Genomic DNA, 20,348 nt, shown 5'->3' with positions numbered 1-20,348 from the left:
CACCCATGCTTGTACATCACGTTGCTAGTGTCAGGTTTGCTTGCATTTTGCTATATCCCAATACTCCAAGTAGCATAAGGACACTTACATGCCATCTAAACGAGGTCATGTTGCTAGACAATTCGATATCGCAGTTTATTTACTAAGCCCAATGCAAACCTGTCCATGTGCAGTGGACCATCTCGTCTGCTCTCCAATGCCATATAAATGCATGCAGAGTTCAAAATCCGCTGTTTGAGCCAGTGTAATGGTAGACAAAAATAGCCTTGGGATTTTACGCAGTGGAAAACCAACTATGCATACACCTGCGTGGACAGTGGCTATGCACATGTACAATGTATAGTAACATCCCGTACTGTATGAGTGCTTCTTTGTAAATTTACTTCCCCGTATGAGTCACACGAGAGACAGTGATATCCTTCAAATGTGAGGAATTTGTCAAGATTTTCATCATTTTTCTTTGCAAAGAGAGGTGAGTATACCTAGATATGTTAAAGTTTCAAAAATTAATTCATATCCAGTGTCATTTTGAACACTATTTAGCAAAAAGGCCAACTCCCACACTAGGAAGCTTTCATATATTTTAGTACATTCACTTCAGAAATATTTTGTTTAATATCTTCATCACTCCATATGTAAAGGCTTCTGTGACTTGGAATAAATTTGCAGTTAAATGATGGTGTGTCACATTTGTTTTTCTCTCATACTGTTTTATCACAAAACTGTTGCAGTGTATGGATATTTAGAATACATTTTCGTAGTTGTGTCATCATTGTCACATGTTTATAGGTTGACATGGTGGAGCTGTTTTTGAGCTATTGATATAATTTTTCCCTTAAAAAAGTACATTGTCTACAACTTTGCAGGTGCACACCTAGAAGATGGCTGCCACAGTGACTGCAGAGTCGGTTTGGGAAAAGATTATCCAACGTCGTCTAGAATGCTCCATCTGCCGCGCCCGTTATCAAGAGCCCAAGATGCTGAACTGCACACACAGTTTCTGTCTCAGATGCCTCCAAGATATCAACCAGACACATGGTCCCAACACCAACAAGCTCACGTGTCCGCTGTGCCAGAGAGAAACCATTCTTCCCGAGGGTGGCATAACTGACTTGATAAGCAATTACGACCTAGTTGCTCTGTTAGCAGATGTGACCAAACAGGAGCAGTTCCTACAAAGAGATGCGACAAAGGTCATGTGTCAGGGATGTGACGAGGGCAATGAGGCAATATCCCACTGTATGGACTGTGGGCATTATCTCTGCCAAGAGTGTAAGAAGGCACATCAGCGGCTGGCTGCACTGCGAACCCACAAACTGACATCTCTGGCAGAACTGAGGGATGAAACAATGACAAAGCCTGTATCAACTAAAGGCTATGTCTCTAAATGTGACAGCCATCCTAGTCAGGAACTCTGCTTCTACTGCAATCCGTGTGAGCAGCTGATCTGCAAAGTTTGTTCCACTTCTAGCCACAGAGAGCCCGCACACAGCTTCGTCAACTTCAAGACTGCCACTGACATCTGCCTGAATCGTGCCCGTGAACTGACATTCCATGTCTTCAAATTTAACTCAGCCAAAGCTGCCACCCAAATTCCAACCAACTGGGAGTCCTCTCGCAAAAGACTGAGCATGATGCTGGCTCAAACCAAACGACAGATTTGTCAGAAGGCTGAGATGGAGGTGGCCAAGATCAGGCAGAAGGAGAGACAACTTCTCCAGCAGGCACAACTGGTCTTCGGGAGAAGGGACAAGACACTTGCCGAACTCGTACTTGCAGAGCACACTATGAAGATGGTGCACACGAACATGACAGAGGCCAGCCAGCTGGACATCTTGAAACTCCGGGAAAAGCTCCTACACAGCCACAAGGATGTGATCACGGAGCCAACTGACGACTTGACCCCCGAACTCTCCTTCATCAGCTTTGCAGAGAATCAGACAGAGGTTGAGATTGGAAATATGCTGCTGAAAGAAAAGTGGACAGTGATGAGTAGCTCTAATATCACTGGAGAACTGATTGCGTCACTCTCCACAAATGACACAGTGGTGGTCAACAAAGGCCAACAGAAGCTGACAAAGCTGAGTCCAGATGGCAAGATCCTTCACGTCTGCCCAATCAGCCAACTGCAGGGTGAGGATCCAGGGGCAGTAAGGCGGCCTGTTGATTTTGAAGTCAACAAAGATGACCAGTTAATTATCCTGTTTGAATCTGCCGTCAAGATCTTCAACAAGGAATACCAGCTTCTTCACCAGTTCTCACCGAGCAAGGAGGCGGACACTGACGGCACGCCCTCATGCCTAGCAGTGGACGGCAACAATCTGATAGCAGTGGGCTACAAGGATAAGGAACGCATCTCTCTCCACAACCCAGACGGATCCTTCATCAGGACACTGCCTTCTCCTGCAATTGGTAGCTACATGACTATCAGCACGCAGAGGATCATCTACACCAATACCTACACCAAACAGCTCATATCAGTCGATTATGAGGGCAATGAGAAATTCAGGGAGCAAATATACCAAGGGCAGGTGCCCCGTGGAGTGTGCTGCGATGAGGCTGGAGATATCTACATCATAACTGAATCTTACTGCTTACATCATTACAGTTCAGAGGGCAAGTACATTGAAACTCTGGTCCGAGATCTGCGTGACCATAATGACATCAAGTTCACCTCAAAGGGTCAGTTAGCAATGACTGGCCCATCATCAACAAGAATATACCATCGTATTTAAAATGAGAAGAATAAGATACGTACGCTTGGACAAATTATGTACTCGGGTAATTCCAGAAATTAGGGGTCCAAAAGTGTGACATTTTTGTGTCCCTGTTACATCTGACCCTTGTTATTTGACATGGAAATGTTACCAGAATTGATTTCAAACTATTATTATTTCTTTTGCAGGCAATTTGCATTAATTCATGACCCTTGGAAATTAGAAACTGTGTTCTGAACTTACAAAATCATACGTCAGATGTGACAGGGACACGAAAAAAATAGACCCCTAATTTCTGGAATTACCCACATGTATTACGTTTTTACCAAATTGTACTTTGACGTCACACTCACATTCCAAAAATGTAACTGAAAAGTCATTTGTATAAAGCAAATAAAATGATTAATTTGATGGAAGAAACCAATACCCTCCCAAATAAGTCATTTGCGAGTTAAATTTGAAAAATCTGGTGCACTGAGTTATAAATCTGACTGCACATAAACATAACAATTTGAACTCCCCATACTAAGACACTGTTGCTATACTTCGTGATTCGGGGCAAGCTTTTGCACAGCCACCAACATCTCTGGAATGGACTGGTTGAGAACAGTGTATTGTTGCAAGGCGTCTCTTATGTAACTAAGCAAAAGCTTGCCCCGAATCATGAGGTATAGCAACAGTGGTTTTAGGAAGAATTCAGGTTGTTATGTTCACGTGAATTTAAAGAACTCAGTGTACCAGATTTGGGTCAAAGTTAACTCGCAAAAGGCTTACTGGCCTGCCCTTAGAATTCAAAAACGCATACAGAGCTTTTCTACACTTTTTGGTTTGAAACTGACACGGATATAAAAATCGCTGTCTGCTTGTTTATTGCAAAGAAACGACCTGACCAGAAATTGACAGAAAGAAGACATCAGATGACGGCAAAAGTATTCTTTAAAAAAAATCAAACAATGACATCAATTACAGCAGCCTTTATTAAAAAGAATTTATTTCTTGAAGAGTGCTAATAATACACAATTGCAAAACGTTCGTCAAAACAGTATTTGCTTGGATAATCCTAGTTGAACCATTGTTGCAAAACTGCCTGGTCCCCCACAATCTTCCACTTTTGGCTACAGTTTCCTTGCTGCTTTCCATGGTTACCACAATTTTGCCGAACGAACAGCCCAATGGTCTGGTTACAAAAGCTGACTAGGCTAGATAAACCATATTGTATATCAGTGATATTGGTTACTAATGTTAACAGTTACCGTCAAACTTGCTCAATCTGCTTCTAGCAGAAGCACCCCCTCATTGGTTGAAAAGAGCCATGTTGGTCAGGAGTGTTCATTTTGTTGGTAGCGATGGGACCGTAACACGTAGATTTCCTAGTTGTTTGTGGAAGAGTGGAGGTGAGTTCAGACCAAAGGAGCCTCTGCTGCTAAGGAAATTGTGTCCTCCCACCGTTCCAATTCGAGGCTCATGAGGTCAGAATGTGATTTGTTTGTGTGTCAAACACATACAAAGTACCTGAAGGTCTGCCTTTTGCATGATGATTTCACTTGAGCAAGCTGTTCATTTTAAATGACCAACAGACGAATGTTGTCCATTTAATCATAATTAAAATAAACTAAATGTTATGAAACACCGTCATAAATTCATACACAAAAACACCCCCGTGAAACCCAGTTGCCTATACAAAACAAATATTACATACAGCTGAAGATTACTGACAGAATGCATCACAATGTGGTCAGACTATTGTGCCAATAAACTGACTACAGATGGACTGAATATTAAAAGATCTTGTCTTGCACCATGTCTGGTCACTGAGCGACACATGTATACTTTCTTGATAAGGGAAATTGAAAGCTGATGTATTACAGTCATTAAAAATGTATCTTCCTGTTTTGCCAAGACAGAAAATAAAGACCAACTGTACAGGAGATTATTTGGGTTGTTGTCTTATTAACTACCTTGCTCTAGCAAGAATTTTTAGCTGGCCATGCCCAACATTGTTTTGTCTGACATGTCAGAAGTCCATTATTCTTGCACTGCAGACTGGCTCTGACTAAAGACAGTTCCTCCGCAAGCAGAGAGGAGACAGGCTGCTGGGTATAAATTTCAGCTTGATACACAGCGCATGTGCAAATTAAGACTGTACATTTCAACAAAAACTGGTTGTGTGTGCATGTGTCCTGCGCCAAAGGCATAGGAACCTGTGCAGGTACACAGCATTTGAGAGAATTGCATTCCAGTGCAAACAACAAAGCCATTTGCTCCTGCATAGCATGAATGATGCACAACTGGCATGCAGAGTGACACTGGAGATGTTGCCCATTATGCCCAGGAGGCGGGGCTTTACTGAATGGCCTACTACATGAGAACGAATATGCAGCTAAATATAGTGATACATCACTCCACAGGGACCATAGCAGTGATCATATATTCAGTCACTATCCAACAAGCCTACTTGAATGATGTTGCTTTATTTACATATCCAATATCTGCAAGGTGCTAATATAAAGTTCTCTTCTTTATTCTGCATTTATTTTTCTTGAAAATAGTTCAATAAAATGTCAACTTCTTCAAATTAAGTTCCTGAAAGAAATTGTTATTGCATTCACGTAAGTGGATCAAACCAGGTCTATATATCTGTTGATGAACCACTTGATAATGCCTTGTAACACCAATGCAAAGACACACTTTTTTTGTTAAATGCTCCACTATACATGTAGCTTACTGCATAAATAATCATGCATCTTTATGTGGTTTTATCATTTTTCTCTACAGCAAACCTACATATACTGCATAATATTGTATTGTGGTTAACCTCCCAATAACCTTTTGGCAGTGGGCTGATTTGCCAAGTGCTCATACATTCATGAACCTACACTGGTCGACATGCAGTTCAAAGGCCACATGGCACCTAGCATAAAAATGAGTGATAAAAATAGACCCGGGGATTCACAGACGCGCAAAACATATACTGCTTCCGCATTTGTAAGTTGAGGATTGCATCTACTGCACCCAAAGGAATCACAGGGGAGTGTTCTACAACTCTCTTTGAATGTGAAGAATCACTAATAATATAGTTTCCTAATTTTTCTTGTTCTTTAATTGCAAAGAGAGGTGAGTACACAATGCTTCTTTTTAAAATAGATTTGTATTGCTGATGTTCCGAGCGTTGAGGCACTTTAATTTCCATGTTCAACTCCATTCTATCTCCGTTAAAACACTTTACACTGTTTGGTCTAATATTCCTTTCAAAGACATCAAAAGGTCATCTTTTGAATGGGCAACTTTCAGTTTTGAAGGAAACAAGCTATTGAATTCGTGACTCCATACTGCACAGCTGTTGTTACATGTATTGTTGTACAGAAAAGCAATAGTGAAAGGCTTATAACCATTCAGATGTTGCCATGCATTTAAGCATTGCATCACTGTTTCCAATGTCTCTGAGCTTTCCGTTCTGTTCTGTATTCTAACCCTTGTCACTTTGATACAGACAAAAAACTGAATCTTCCTAACATGTAACTGATACACTGATGTAGCAATTTGTTTCTCCTTTTCTCACTAGGCACACATCTGAAAGATGGCAGCCGGTATGACAGTAGAGTCAGTTTTGGGTTCCATCATCCAGGGACACCTAGAATGTTCCATCTGCCACACCCGTTACCAAGAGCCCAAGATGCTGCTCTGCTCACACAGTTTCTGTCTAAGATGTCTCCAAGAACTCAAGCAAACACAGAGTCCAAACACCAACAAACTCATATGCCCTCTGTGCCAGAGAGACACCACCTTGCCCAAGGGCGGCATGATGAAACTGAGCACCAACTACGCTCTGGTTGCTCTCATGGCAGAGGTGACTAAACAGGAGCAGCTCTTGCAAAACGAAGAGGCTCAGGTAATGTGTCAGGCATGCGAAGAGGACAAGGAAGCGATATCCCGCTGTATGGACTGTGAGCATTATCTCTGCCAAGAATGTGAGAAAGCTCACCAGCGCTGGGCTGCACTACGAACCCACAAATTAACATCACTTGCAGATCTGAACAAAGATTCATCAATCCAACCCGTTTCAACCAAAAGCTACATCTCTAAGTGTGACAGCCATCCTAGTCAGGAACTCTGCTTCTACTGCAACACTTGCGAGCAGCTGATCTGCAAAGTTTGTTCCACATCCAGCCACAAAGAACCTGTACACAGCTTTGTCAACTTCAAGACTGCGATAGACATTTGCTTGTACGGTGCCCGTGAAGTGGTCTCCAATGTTGTCAAATATAACTCCACCAATGCCGCCATTCAAATTCCAACAAACTGGGAGTCCTCTCGCAACAGATTGAGCATAATGCTGGCTCGAACCAAACAGCAGATTTCTCAAAAGGCTGAGATGGAGGTGGCCCAGATCAGACAGAAGGAGACCCAGCTTCTTCAACAGGCACATGTGGCATTCAGACGAAAGGACAAGAAACTTGCCGAGATGATATTTGCAGAGCACACAATGGGAAGAGTGCAGAGTGACATGACTGAGACTAATCGGTTGGACATCTTGAAACTGCGGCAAAAGCTTCTGCATGACTACAAGGATGTCATCAAGGAACTCAGTGACGACTTGTCCCCGGAGCTCTCCTTCATCAGCTTTGCAGAGAATCAGACAGAGATTGAGCTTGGAAATCTGCTGCTCAAAGAAAAGTGGACAGTGATGAGTAACACTAATATCACTGGAGAACTGATTGCGTCACTCTCCACAAATGACACAGTGGTGGTCAACAAAGGCCAACAGAAGCTGACAAAGCTGAGTCCAGATTGCAAGATCCTTCACATCTGCCCAATCAGCCAACTGCAGGGTGAGGATCCCAGTGCCGTAAAGCTGCCTGTTGATTTTGAAGTCAACAAAGACGACCAGTTCATCATTCTGTTTGAGTCTGATGTCAAGATCTTCAACAAGGAATACCAGCTTCTCCACCAGTTCTCACCAGGCAAAGAGGCAGATATCGAAGGCACTCCCACATGTCTTGCTGTGGATGACAACAATCTGATAGCAGTGGGCTACAAGGACAAGGAGTTTATATCTCTTCACAACTCAGATGGATCCTTCATTAGGACACTGCCTGCTCCAGCGATCGAGAGCTACATGACCATCAGCAATCGGCGTATCATTTACACCAATGCTTCCACCAAACAACTCACTTCAGTTGATTATGAGGGCAATAAGAGATTCATGGTGCAAACTTATCAAGGGCAAGTCCCACGTGGGGTGTGCTGTGACAGAGCTGGGGATATCTACACCATCACTACATCTAATCAAGTCCAACACTTCAGTGCAGAGGGCAAGTACATTGAAATTCTAGTCAGTGATTTGTACAGCCATCTCGACGTCAAGTTCACCCCTGGAGGTCAACTGGCTATGACTGGTCAATCAACCAGAATATATCGCAGAGTTTAAAACTAAAGCAATGATGGAAAACTTCCAACAAATAATATGATTCTCATACTTGTCTGCTGTGCAAGTATGAAAGAAATTTTGTATCAAAATTCATTCACAATTCAAAAATAAAGCTTGAAAAACCATGATGATCAGAGAAATTATTAAATTTTTGTTAAGTGCTGATAAGCTATAGGCAAAAATAGTCTGATCTAGTTCCAAGAAAACAGAGAAATGAACATGCTTAATCTTATTCAAGTTGATGCTAAAGCACTATCAAAAGATGACTTCCTGAAGGTTGCTAATTTATATGAAAGTAAGTAAACTAGGTAGAAAAAATCTATGTAGAAAAATAGTAAAGTTATCTGCAAATAACAGCAATTGTTGGGTGAACATGCTCTTTAGTAATTAAAAATTTGATGTATGATCACCAAAATAAGTGACATTTCCATTGCAGGGCGGGGAGAACAGAATGATAAAGTTTGTTCAGTTATCAGTGGAGATAATTGAAAGAAAAAGACACTGTTCTTCCTATAGAATGGAAATAATCACTGTAACTGATTCCAGACAGAAATTTGCCTTGTATGCCTTGGCTAGGTTAGGAGCCCCTGACGTGGTTAAGGCTTTGACAACCTCCAGACTTGGCAGAGCCTCCAGTTTTAGTTCAAGGAATAACAGTTGCTCAGTGAAGCTTGAAGATGAACCAAACTGCGCTACCTTACAATTCAACAATCATATATCATCTGGAATACTAGGCAATTAGCCAAGTGGAATTTGTTGTAGTTTTAAAAGTTTGTACATATGCCATTAAATACCAAAAAAGTATGTGAGTATGGTAAATATAATTGTGGGCAAATTTTGTCGATACAAATTCCATCGAAACTTTTAGCAAAAGTACATACAAGTAAATATACTCCTATCTTCGCAAGCAGATTTTACTGTAATCTGATTTTCAAAGTTTAAGGCATGATAATAAATGAACAAAATTTGTTCATGTATTTTCAGATGTTACAGGACCTGACCTTTCAATTTTAGAAGAACTTTTCACCAAGGAAGAAAAGATGGTGCAAAATGTTTGAAAAATGTCAATCAGCACTTGTCAAAATATTGGTAACAGGTCAAGCTTTCAAACTGTTTACATGAACTTTAAAGACAATTACAACTACTGTAGCCATAGTTAAACTATAGAAAACTAAAACGAATGAAAGAAATTGTCTCAATTCTGCAAATCAAAGAAGGCAAACTTCATACTCTCCGCAGACACATTTTCTTGTATAATCCGTGTTACTCTATAAGTGTATATTGATTTGTACATATACTGCACAATTTCCATACGTGCTTAGTCAGTGTAGACATAAGCGGTATTAACATACTAAGGGCAGGATTTTGTCATCTGAAAAAGTGCTTAGTTACAAAAATGACAATCCGTGTATAGATTTTTCCATCTTTTACTTAAAAACATGAGTGGGATTCATTCATGAAATTTCCCATCCGCAAAATGCAGTTCCTGAGTTGATTTTTCCTTGGAAGAATAAATGCAGTTACTGTGGTGAATCAAAATTGTTTTATTTGTGATGGCATTTTGACTGACTGGAGAATTTCTAACATGGTTACATGGACATGAAATTTTCAAACCAATTCATCCCCTGAATCAAGTTACAATGTCTACCATGGTATCAAAATGAATTTTAAGAGAGGATATTGGTATGTTGCTCATTATGTGTTCCCAATATTTCAAACAGTCGCTTTCTATGTAACAAACAAGCTTAAAATGACAAAATAACTGGCGTATGTGACTTAGGCCTACAGCTAGCAATATTTGGTTATTTTTTACCAGAAGTGAACTTCACCATTTAAATATTGCCAGTGGAAATAAATGCAGTTTTGAATTCTGGAAAAAATTCACGCACAAGTACCATTGTACATTTCTGGATTTGGGATTTCCCAAAGTAACAGTTGGCATACTAAGGTGTGAAAGTTTGGAAGGGTATACTGCCACTGCAATTCAGATAGACAAACCCAGTATTTCTACTTTAGGTTTATAACGTATGGCACAGACTCTGACACGTCATTTTTGACAAACTCAACCACGCGCAACTTGCAAACAGCAATTTAATGCTGCCTCATTTCAAGAGGTAAGTGCATCTTCACTTATGCCATGTTTAATTTCTTTGCATAGCTATTCAGTCTTTTCCAAGTAGGACATTACGAAGAGACCTTCCTCCAAACATCTTGACGCTCAATTTAACTAACTATCCTTGTTTGAAACAACTCTTGTCTAGACATGAAAGCAGTTTATTTTGTCTGAGTTCCATACCAGAGATGGTTTTGCCTGGATTTTATTTTCATTTATTTAGAAATCCGACGCTCTAGCTCCAGACTACTTCTAAGTATAGACATATGTACTTCAATCTTGGAAGTGGTAAGATATCTGTAGTTAGGTATGTTTTTAAATTTGTTTACTGTGGTATGGTCTCCAGGAATCTTTTTTTTTTGGCAGAGTGACTTTCCATTAGCACGGATACGTGCATGAAGTAGTAAAATGTTAATCATTTGTTCACTGTTACAATTTAACAACAACTGCTATTTCGTGAGCATTTCAAAACAAGTGAGAAATCTACATGCAGATGGTGATCTGATTTGGCAGAAGGGACTTTTTGAAAAAACAGTGATGAGAAATACACCACATCCTCACAAGGTCAAATATAACACGCACGATCACCAAATGTTGTGTCCTTAATTCTCTAACAACGTAACTGAATATATGTTACTGATAACAATGGCCTGCACAATGTATAGTTATGAATATTTATTTATACAAATGATCGACATGCAGTTGGTATTAGGCAGGTGTGGTCATCAACATTTACTCAATAAAGCCTTACATTGCCTTGGTAATGCTTCCTACCCTATGCTAATAAGAAGTACCAATCCACTTGCCTGTCTAGCAGTCATGATGCATTTTTACGCATTCACTTTCATTTGGTATCATTTAATTTCAATCCTTTTCAGGTATTTTATTGGATTTTTCCTGCAACCGTCTTACATTGAGTGAGTGAAAGTATGACAGGGTGAAATCACTACCTTTGCAAAAGATGCCTCCAAAGCCTAAGTTCTCATTTTGGGTGAGTTATTTCATGCCGTAAATAACAAAAAGCTAGACTATTGTAATCCTCAGCATGAGACTCAAATTTCCAATTCTCACATTTTGCATTTTTTCCCAATTTTGGGGTTGATTAAGTGAAACAAACTACAGTTTTAATTGAAATCTGTTATTTCATGAACATCAGAAAAACTTTAAGCTACCACAAACAAATGATCCTTAGTTTATTCCAACTAACCCAAACACCTTGAGGGGAAACTTTTACATGTAAAAGAACAATAATAAATCTATAAAGCTCCTAAAGTAAACTGAATGAAAATTAAGTTTGGCTCTTTTTTTATGCATAAAAAAGTGTGGTACACAAAATGCACGATTTTATTTCTTTATGGCCAAACTGATCTCGCCCCTTTTTTTCCCCAGAACCCACTTTGCCTGAAGGACCGTTAGTAGATCAAGATGAACTGGATAACAAAGATAAAAGAGGATATCAGAACGTTTATAAGGTCATGCCCCACTGGTGATGATTGGCCAAACAGAGTTGTTGCAATTGTCAATGGCCAAGTGTATCAAAGTGAAATTAGTAATGACCGAGCAATTCCTGTCATTCACGCAGAGAGGTTGGCTTTGGAATCACTGAGAAAACACGCTGAAAAGGATGAGGAGATGGTCATGTACATCAGTCAGTCTCCATGTCGCACATGCGCAGAAAAAATATTAGAATTCCAAGAAGAGCACAAGGTCAAATTCATTATCAAATTTGCTAATGTGTATTACGGTCAGGACAGAGATAACAGCATTGGGTTGGAAAGACTGAACCAAAACAGAAGCATTACTTTGCATGCACTACAGGGGAATGATTGGAAAGCTATCATCAAACAGATTGCAGAGTTTCATGGGGAAGGAGACTGGCAAAATGTGCTGGAAAAGATCCTAAGGCACGAACATTTGCATGCATGGAAACCACGTTTTCGAAAGATTGCTTCTAACGATGATGATGATGACGACACACGTGATTGGCAAACCGAGTTATCACAAATTGTAAAGCATAATCAAACCAGCCCTCGGCTGTCTACTTTTCTCCAGGCACATGGGTTACACAACTTAGAAACTGAACTTAAGTTGATCGTGCAAACTCATAAACAGGAAGATTGGGAAAACACAACCGGGGTACTTGAGAATCATATCGAAGATCAGTGGAAATATAGGTTGAAACTTACTCTGATGAAGAATGAACTAGATCACGCAGAGGTAGCAGAGATAAAGGGGTTGGCCTATCAAATGGACTGGGAAAGTAAATTAAGAGAAAATCTCCAGAACCACAGGAAACTTCACCTGTTCAATGTAGCCATGCAGTTGCTTCTGCTCTCAAGCAATGACAAATTTCGCCAAGTGCTGAGACAACTGTCCCCTCCTGACAGGAAGGGATACTCTTGGTTGATGGAAGTACTTCATGAGTTTGGCATTGAGGAGGGCAAATCAGAATGGTTAGGGAAGCGGATTGTTGCTGACTACGCCACAGCACAAGAGCTGAACACCATTCTGACAGACAGGGGCAGACTGTTCCGAAATGCAGCTAATAATATTGCTTAAGACATCAATACCCTCCACGGTCAAAGAAACAAAGAGTAACGACACTTGTTATGCGATTAGCTCAACATGTATACACTCAGGTGTAGTTAATTGTCCCTACCATGGACCACGCCACAGGAGCCCCAGTCCCCAACACTATAGATCTAATGAGTGATCAGTGGGTACCATTTAAACTTTTGCAAGAGGTCAGTATGTACAACAGTACATCACGACCTTAAAAATGTATTCATTGCCCTTTTCGCACAGTTTCACTAGGGTAGTCAGGTCCACTTCTCAAATTCCAGTTTTCTCCTTTTTAAAAATTTATTTGGTTGGCAATCTCACTGGAATGCAAGTAAGGCTTGTGTAAATTATTTAATAACCTCTAACATTAAATCCAAATCTACCATTTGACACAACTTTTGCATGACACGGAGTGACGCAAGCTTTGTTACATTCACAACTGTGCATGCGTATAGACACGATCACCTTTCCTGTGAATTATACATTGAACAGAAAGATGTTCATGAACAAAGATGTAATTTTTGTTTTCATGAATTGATGTTAACCTTTGCTAATTAATTTATGCTATCAACCCGTTTTCGTACTAATTACCTGGGTTAAGAGAACGTTTACTCAAAGAATCATTTCAGGGATATTTTTTATGTGAATTTGTCACAAATTAGTTCCTTTGACAGTTTTTAAAATGGAGAACCTTCTTTGGCAATGATCCCGAAAAACCTGTTTTCGTAAGAAGCCACATTAGCGTCATTTGTGAAAACGGCGACAATAAGGGTCAAATGCATTGCCTCTTCTCTACAAACTGTGCCAAATGTTTCAAATAAAAACTCTACATTGTTTACATATTTTAAGATTAAATTTGAGATTAATTTTTACTTATTTTCTGCTTGAAAACTTCAGAACAATGTAAAAATATCGATAACACTTTAATGAAAGAATATTTTTGTTCAGGTCCAAACTAACAATCTTTTCATATTTCTACACTTGTTTGTCTTCTTGATAAAAACATCCAGTCGAGTTTTATATTTTGTTTTTCATTCACAAAGTAGTAAACCTCCACTTTCAGCTGATATAAATACCTATGAGAGCACATGTAATTTTATGCATTTTGGTTTGGTTTGGTTTGGTTTATTTCCATACATCACAATTAGAACATAAAAGAAACAATGTTATTACAGAATGAAAGGAGAGATTATGAATGGCAGATACCAGACAGAAAGAAAACGCTTGTTCATGGCCTGGTTCCTTATTTGTTATAATGATATCCATACGAGGCTGTAATTACAAGACAGAGAAGAGAGAGTAAAAAGAGTTACAGCTGAAGGTACAGCTGAACATTAGAATTATGCAAAGATTTTCTTTGTCATAACATCTTAGGAATGGTACAATTCTAGACATGACTGCTTCATTATTAAGGTTATGAATGCACAGTAGAAATGTGATATACATACACTAAATACATGTTCAGTACAGGGTAAATAAACTATATTAAACTGGAAAGGAGGATATTCTTCAAGTACTTTTTAAAACCATGTATACTTCTAAAGTATGGTATTGGGGTGATTTTATTCCAGAGCAAAGGGCCTTGATGTCGAACTGTTTTAAGAAACATTGTAGTTCTTGCCTTTGCAATGTGAAACTTGGCTGCTCACCTAGTGAGTGGACTTCAGTATTCCTCAGAAACAATGATTTGGTTTCGGGGGAGAAGATTGTTTAAACATTTTAGCTAGCATTTTTGCTCGCAGTAGATGCATACTTCTCAAGATTTAGCAATTAAGTTTAAAACATAAATGTGAAAAAATTACAAAATTTAGAAGGTTTGAACTGTAGTATGTTACATAATTTTATGCTCAAAGTTTTTGGTGAACGATATTATGTTTTTTCTTTGATATGGAAACATACATTTTCAATGGATGTATTCTGTTCTGCGTTTTATCTTGACATAATGTTGGAATACAGCAACCAAACTGTTTTACTGGAAGCTCCTTGAAGTGATTGAACATTTTAAATCAGAAATCATGCAGCTTTCAAAATAAAACCTTCCTCTTTTACTTGAAAACCAAGACCTCATTCTCTCTTTATTAGTTCTTATTTTTGCAAGGTTATAGCTCTGAAGTCTCAAAGAAGTCTGCTTTTGGGGTCACGAAAACACGCCCCAGGTATCTGGTGCTTAAAAGCAAATTGCCTGGAACTTTTAGGCAGCCCAAAACTCGGGAATGTAAACCCACAGGGCAATCTGCACTCGATCTACCCCATTCTGGTAATAATTCCTGCGAGAACATCATAATGTCGTCAGCAAGTGTAGTGAAATACAGCATCATGAATGCTCCATCAGTGAGTTGTCAGCAAACTGTAATTTTCCAGTCGCCATACCGCATACTTAACCAAATTAATCAATAGCAACAAATGATGGAAACTGAGCATACAGTACTACGGTTTCACTGCTTTTCATGGTAGCCTTCACTGAACTAAAATTAGAGGAGCACACATTTGTAACATTTTTATATTGCAAAGTGCTGTTAGAATTTTAATGAAAACGTCCTATCAGCCATTAACATCCACAGTGCCCGAACCCTTCAATACTTTTAAAAAAATCTGACGACAACCTTAATTGTCCTTAAAACTTGCAGTGCCTGAGTTTTTTTTTTTAACTCGTAGAAATCATCATGATGATTTCCATGCCAGCTTGCCATCTTCACTCTCCCACTTGATTTGGCAACCTGGCTACATGTGCAGAGGAAACTGGAAATTACAACGGTGAGAAATGTGATCCTACACTGAAACCCCACCCCCAATAGTGACGTCATAGCAAAGAACTGAGCAGCTCAGATTTCCACTGTCACCAAACTGCCCGGCAAGCCCTCATGCAGCCAATACTAGTTACTCCTCAACATAAACCAATAAGATATCAATTGGAAACTTGCAGACGTCCACAGACTTATACAAAACTTGAAACTTTTAAGGGGGAGAGTGGGAGACTGGTGTTAGCGTTCAACAGCATGCTATCACAAACAAATTTTACTGTTTTGAATGCACTGTACTTGAATGCCGTTGTACATTCTGGGTGTGGGAATTCCCCAATCACTGTTTTGCAATGAGGGATTATGGTTGGGCAACATTTGCCCGGGAAATCCACTCGGTATTTTCAGTGCTTGTCACATGTAGCACAGATTTATGTTTGAAATGGCTCATCAAAGAATTTGCAGAACTGAAGGTCGGTGGTTCTTCATTTGCGGGGGTAAGAAAATCTGCTTTATTGATGTCAGTTTTTACTAATTTTCACAATTCATTCTTGTTACAAGAGAACCTCATCAAGGAATTACATTATCAACCGGCAGAGAAAAAGTAAGAAGATACTGGCGTTAAATAAAAACCGTATACATCTACGAAATAAATTAACTCTTCACGTTTGTTAATAACTTCACCCTCCAAAAACAAACTGTTTGTAAAATATGTGTTTTGTCTTACTTCCAGAATTTCTGTCAGACACATTTCTGATGTATGTGCATACATCTGAAGAGATGTGTAGGACATTATCTTTCCAAATCATGTGCTCTAAATGCAATGCAAGTACTACCTGCATGCACATGTACATGAGCACCATAGGCCTACGAGTGCATTTTCTATTGACAGTATAAGTGTGGCTTGATATTGTACATATATTTCATAATAAAACAAAATCTATCTGACTAAAATTATACTTGCATTACCACTGAAGATTTGAATAGCATAAACTTTCTATCATCCGTCCATCTGTCTATTCAGTATTTCTTTATAAATTAAGCAAACTATAAATTAACAAAACTAAAGCTTAAAATTTCATGAGACTTAAAATTATCTTCTATTTCCAGCAGTAACAGTCGCCAACTCAACACAAAGAAGCAGAGCTCTGATCTGAGGCCTGAAAAGTTTCACTGTGAGTGTTCTGCTTTACCACTGCATTCATGTAAAGATTTCTGGCTGGATGGAATTCAGAATTAATGGGAACGACAAAAGGTACTAGACAGGAGGGGGCCAAATAGAACTGAACTCCAGAATGTGAGCCGGGCATATTTATAGCACACGGAAAATCTCTCTTCCAAAATCCACCTCTGGAATCAGTATTACATTGTTAATATCACTGATAAACTTTGTGGCAGGGAAGGTTAAATTATGAAGAGTAAAAAACTCCATGGTGACATCCACTTAGCCAAAAAACACCGCAGGTGGCCAGTCCATCCTCAAAATTATCTGCCAGATCTACTAAACATGAAGTGTTGGTCACTCACTCCCCTTTAGTTCTAGGGTTTAAACACAACTTCACAGAATCCGGATTTGCACTACAAATCTGGGAAAAATAGAAATGGGTAGGGTGTGGCTTTGTGGGGAAAACAATGGGCATGCCCCCTCTGTTGCCTAATCAACTATTGTCTACTCCAGTAAAAGTTTCATCTGTTTATTTTTGGAAGAGGTTCACACTTTGCTTTGTAAGTGTTGCCATTTTAATCGCAACAATGAATTCCTGTAAAAATTAAATTTCCATTCTCTGTTCTTATTTTTATCATTCATGCAGCTATTGGGAAGACAAGCTTAAGGGAGCTCGACATGGATGACACGATCAAGCGTATAAAGGAAGACATCAAAACATTCATATTCTCATGTCCAATCGGTGATAAGTGGCCTAAAAGAGCTGTTTTGCTTGTTAATGAAAGAGTGTACCATTCTGATGAATGTGAGCATGCAGAGATGAAGGCTTTACCATTCATCCGTGAAATGCTGGAAGCAAAGAGAGAGGTAGTCATGTATATCAATTATTCACCTTGCAGCAAGTGTGCTGCAGCAATATCAGAGGTTTTGAGAGACAACCCTGACGTTCTGGTGACAATAAAATTTGCTACTGTGTATCAGCCCAAAGGACAGGCCCACAGAGATGGACTGAGGAAATTAACCAGCAAACCCAACACCATCATAGAAACAATACAAGGGGATGGTTGGATGACAGTGATACAAAAGGTTCTGGAGAACCATGGGAGGAAGTACTGGGAGACTCGACTGGATGGCATCCTGGAAACAAATTGGGAATCTGGGCTGGAAAAGGTTTTGCATGAGATTTCCAGGTGTCACAGGGTGTACTGGAAGGCCAAATCACTGCAGACCGTCATACATAGCTGGGAGGAGGGATTGGATGCCTTAATCTCAAAGCTTTTCCTGGATGACAATGAGGAAATATGGGAAGCAGGCTTGGAAAAGGTTCTCCAAGAAAACTGGAGAGCGGGAAAAGAATGTGTGCTAAGAAAGGTTCTAGAACATCATGGGGAGGATAACTGGAAAACAGTACTAGCGCTGATTGTCAAATATCAAGAAAAAGATGGCTGGAAGACTGTATTAAGACTGCTTCTGGGAGACCCTGGAAAATTGAATGATGAATTGAAAACTGAATTAGAACAACTCATCAATAATCTTGGAATGGATCTTTCACACGCTGCACTAGCACAAAGTACTGAGTTGTTTGCCTGGCTAATGTCAACAGACACTTATTGCCACCCAAACAAGAACTCCTTGGTAGATTTATCAGCAAAGATGTCACCAAATCACAGACAGGGATATGTTTGGTTGCATGTGGTACTGAGTGCATTAGACATTACTGTGCAAAGGGCATGGATAGGCCAACGAATATTTGCTGACAATTCAGCAGCAACAAAATTTGAAGGCATTAACGAAAACAGTGCCAATGAATGAAATAAGAAAGCTTTGCGATAGCAATACCATCCATGTCATGTCGACCTGTATTCTAACAGCTGTGACAAAAGAGTAGAGGATTCTCAAAAATTGGAGATTCATTATTTTTTGGTCTAATATTGAACACTCCTGCAGTATGAGAAGTTTGATTGTGAGACAAAAGAGGTTGGTTTTCTATTTATGGATTTTGCATGTAATTCAAGCTACATAAGTTATTTGTAGAATATTAGTACATTTATAATGTTTTTAATTTGGATAAACTTTTAAATTCCTTAGAGCAAACTTTTCACTTGGAGTTCAGCCGACCCCAGAACAGCACGATCATTGGGCAAACAGTTGCATGTATACAAGGCATTACAGCAGTAGCAAGACAAGTGGTGCACGTACATTTCAAAACTTTTTCAGCCTATATGGTGTTGTAATTTGCGAAATGCATGCATTTGACAAGCTTAAGAATGCCTGCGAGAGTGCAGTGCCACAGTTAAGGTGTCTCCTTGAATTAGTCAACAGGGGTGAGTTTATATGAGGGGGGGTGAGTTTATATGTGGGGACATACAAGCAACGTTGTCAACTGTCACATTGTTGTACTGAGCACAACCTAAGGAAATGGAAAAGATAAATATCACATGCAGCACTAAGATTTGTCCTTGCCAAGGGCTTGTAAACATACAGGATCTAATGCATAGTGCTACCTGGGGGCATGTCATCAAGATTCATTATCAAGATTAGAAAAGCAAATGAGCAAATCCAAAATCTGGATCAGGACCTGTTCACAACTTTACAAATACCCACTTTTCCATGTAAACTGAACCAAAATCCTTGCCCGCTTTTATTTATTCTGTATTAATTGGTTTAATATAAATCTACATTCTGAATGCTCTTCCTACGGAGTTATGCCCTTTCCTAATCAAATTAAGTCTTCCACAGGCACCTAATGATTTTTAAATATTTATCTAGTGACTTGACATGTTGGTGGATCCTGCATATTTCACCTGGCTGGACCTCAAACAAACGTGGATACTGGGAATTACTCTGCCACTGTCCACAGTATACATGTACATCAAATAATATGTGATCAATACTGAATAGTGTCATCGCATTGTTTCCACTGGTTTATAGTCCAATAAACGTTGTAGTGTAACAGTACAATGTTGCGACTCATACACTCTGTAGAATTCCATTTTGTGAAAATATGTGTCACAAAGAAATTAAATCAGTTATTCTCCTGTAGAAATAACCAATTTGGAAATTTTGAGAAACACGTATAAAATTTTTCACATGCACAAACATTTGTGCAAATGAGGTTTTCCATCTTTTTGACAGGATGAATTGTAAAAGTAGAATAGGTTACCACTTCTCCAACAATCCTAAGTAGGCTCAGCTGCCCCTAAAGAATTATTACAAATTGGAACCAACTTGCTGACTCTAATTATTCCGATTTCAGAGCAGGTTTAAAGAAGAATTGCAAATGCAATAGTTATCTTCTCTATATGTATATTTACATGTATATTGTTACAAATATTCCATGGTTGGTTGAAAGAGAGGGATGCCCGTTTGAGTAGGTCCTATATGTGGCTGTGAAAGGAGCTGTAATTTACTCAGTCTGTCTGGGGGCCAGTGTCGTAACTAGGGCTAAGTTCGAAGGGGAGGGTCCTGGCACCTGGATGCCCGTGCCCCTGGGGTTCAGTACTTTTCATGTTAGTCTTTATAATGGTTGGTGACTTGACAGGAGCTAGGATGACAGGACATAACTTTGACCATGCTTTTATTTCTTGCATGCTTGGGTAACAACGGGCGGTGTTATACAAGAGCT

General features: G+C 39.4%; 2 protein-coding genes and 1 long non-coding RNA gene across 6 annotated transcripts in view; 2 read left to right on the top strand and 1 right to left on the bottom strand.

The window, feature by feature from the left end:
* Positions 1-20,348, bottom strand: part of LOC147798461 (uncharacterized) — a 51,597-nt gene that overhangs the window by 6,456 nt on the left and 24,793 nt on the right. The window contains exon 1 of one of the 2 annotated variants that reach the window (XR_015426159.1): positions 89-198. The exons of the other annotated variant lie outside the window; for it this stretch is intronic. This is a non-coding gene — a long non-coding RNA (uncharacterized LOC147798461). Of the gene's footprint in view, positions 1-88; positions 199-20,348 lie in introns of those variants that run through there. 2 annotated transcript variants of the gene reach the window in all.
* LOC110977358 (uncharacterized) lies at positions 5,390-9,684 on the top strand. The gene is made up of 2 exons (XM_022231405.2): positions 5,390-5,831; positions 6,280-9,684. Exon 2 carries the CDS (start codon positions 6,295-6,297, stop codon positions 8,143-8,145), a length of 1,851 nt encoding a protein of 616 aa, XP_022087097.2. The 5' UTR covers positions 5,390-5,831; positions 6,280-6,294; the 3' UTR covers positions 8,146-9,684.
* LOC147798462 (uncharacterized) lies at positions 15,808-20,146 on the top strand. 3 transcript variants are annotated; one of them, XM_087140087.1, is made up of 3 exons: positions 15,809-16,055; positions 16,672-16,733; positions 17,370-20,145. In XM_087140087.1, the coding sequence occupies exon 3, from the start codon at positions 17,402-17,404 to the stop codon at positions 18,533-18,535; it is 1,134 nt and encodes a 377-aa protein (XP_086996213.1). In that variant the 5' UTR covers positions 15,809-16,055; positions 16,672-16,733; positions 17,370-17,401; the 3' UTR covers positions 18,536-20,145. The 3 variants fall into 3 exon arrangements, with proteins under 3 accessions (XP_086996211.1, XP_086996213.1, XP_086996212.1); XM_087140086.1 differs by having other exon boundaries at positions 16,669-16,733; XM_087140085.1 differs by lacking the exon at positions 16,672-16,733 and having other exon boundaries at positions 15,808-16,055; positions 17,370-20,146.

The sequence above is a fragment of the Acanthaster planci genome, linkage group LG08 (assembly GCF_054643075.1).
Source record: "Acanthaster planci isolate LZ-2023a linkage group LG08, COTS_SCS, whole genome shotgun sequence".
NCBI classification, from domain to species: domain Eukaryota; kingdom Metazoa; phylum Echinodermata; class Asteroidea; order Valvatida; family Acanthasteridae; genus Acanthaster; species Acanthaster planci.
Note: the sequence above shows the minus strand (reverse complement) of the source record. Positions and strands in the feature narration are given on the sequence as shown.

Excerpts from the sequence above, each read along its gene's own strand:
- LOC110977358 (XM_022231405.2), top strand. The coding sequence starts at position 6,295 with ATGGCAGCCGGTATGACAGTAGAGTCAGTTTTGGGTTCCATCATCCAG.
- LOC147798462 (XM_087140085.1), top strand. The coding sequence starts at position 15,992 with ATGTTTGAAATGGCTCATCAAAGAATTTGCAGAACTGAAGGTCGGTGG. Across the intron at positions 16,056-17,369 it reads GTGGTTCTTCATTTGCGGGG|CTATTGGGAAGACAAGCTTA; the intron begins GTAAGAAAATCT and ends TCATTCATGCAG.